This window comes from Trichinella spiralis (assembly GCF_000181795.1).
Source record: "Trichinella spiralis strain ISS 195 chromosome Unknown Scfld2, whole genome shotgun sequence".
Taxonomy (NCBI): domain Eukaryota; kingdom Metazoa; phylum Nematoda; class Enoplea; order Trichinellida; family Trichinellidae; genus Trichinella; species Trichinella spiralis.
Window position 1 is genome coordinate 7,441,445 of NW_003526941.1, and position 1,019 is coordinate 7,442,463.

Consider the following 1,019-nt stretch of genomic DNA (forward strand, 5'->3'; position numbering starts at 1 on the left):
TGAGCGGCATCACAGGTGGTAGTGCTTTGTGATGACGTATTTATCGACGTGATACGAATCTTTGTAAAAAAAACATGTTCAATAACGGATAGTTACCAAAGAATGCAGCAACTTCATACATCTATCTAAACGTAATTTGATTCTGAAAATATTTGCAAAACAAGTGTGCTGAACAATAAAGCATAACAAATAACATTGATATAAAACAACCATATTATAAAAAATTAATTAAAGACAAATATTGCAGTTCTTTAAACAAAGTGCATTGCAGTTCTTTAATTAGAAAGTATACAAATTTGTAGAAAAACTACTTCCTAGCCATACATCATTTGTCCTTCAGGATGCAAGCATTTCAACAGTTACGCGCTGATATTTTCAATTAAACATCCTAAGCATGTGATAAGCAACACCGCAGTGTGAACACTATCACTCATCAATAAAAAACAAAATCTCTACTTACAAAATACTAAAACTTACCTACTCACATAATACTCTACAAAAATACTCACCAAACGAACTGATGGCAACACGCACTACCAGACTTGTGTGATGTATCCGAAAACCAGCGCAAGTAGACTATATTCACGATATATGCTACTATTACTATCATTATTTAATTATATCGTACGCCTGTGATAAGCGAAGCCACACAGATTTCTGGAGCATTACTGGGTAACGCCATTAAACCAACCTAAACTAACGCAGGAGTATGAACGAGCTCGATGTCGATGATGTAATCCATTCCTATAATGAAAATGTGTACTTATTTTTGTGATGCCACATTTGGAAAGCATTGAGGTAAACGTGACATGCCATGTTGGCAAGAGCAACAGGAATTCCAAAACGTTTCAATTATGTTGATGCACACTATTTAATTCGATAACAAGAAGCATGCAAGGATCAGAAATAAGTGGAATTAGAAGACATTAATAATAGTACAGATTTATAGATACTCAATTACTTACAGGATTTTTTGTACCATCTTTTTCAATCCCATTCAGGGGGAAACCCTGAACCAC

The 1,019-nt window shown here is 34.4% G+C and overlaps 1 protein-coding gene across 1 annotated transcript; it reads left to right on the forward strand.

Moving 5' to 3' along the window:
• Positions 1-302: 302 nt before the first annotated feature.
• Positions 303-370, forward strand: Tsp_06696 (hypothetical protein; the record flags this gene model as incomplete). The annotated part of the gene is made up of 1 exon (XM_003380490.1): positions 303-370. A coding segment is annotated over one exon (68 nt), but the record flags the coding sequence as incomplete, so codon positions are not given.
• Between the last annotated feature and the right edge of the window lie 649 nt (positions 371-1,019).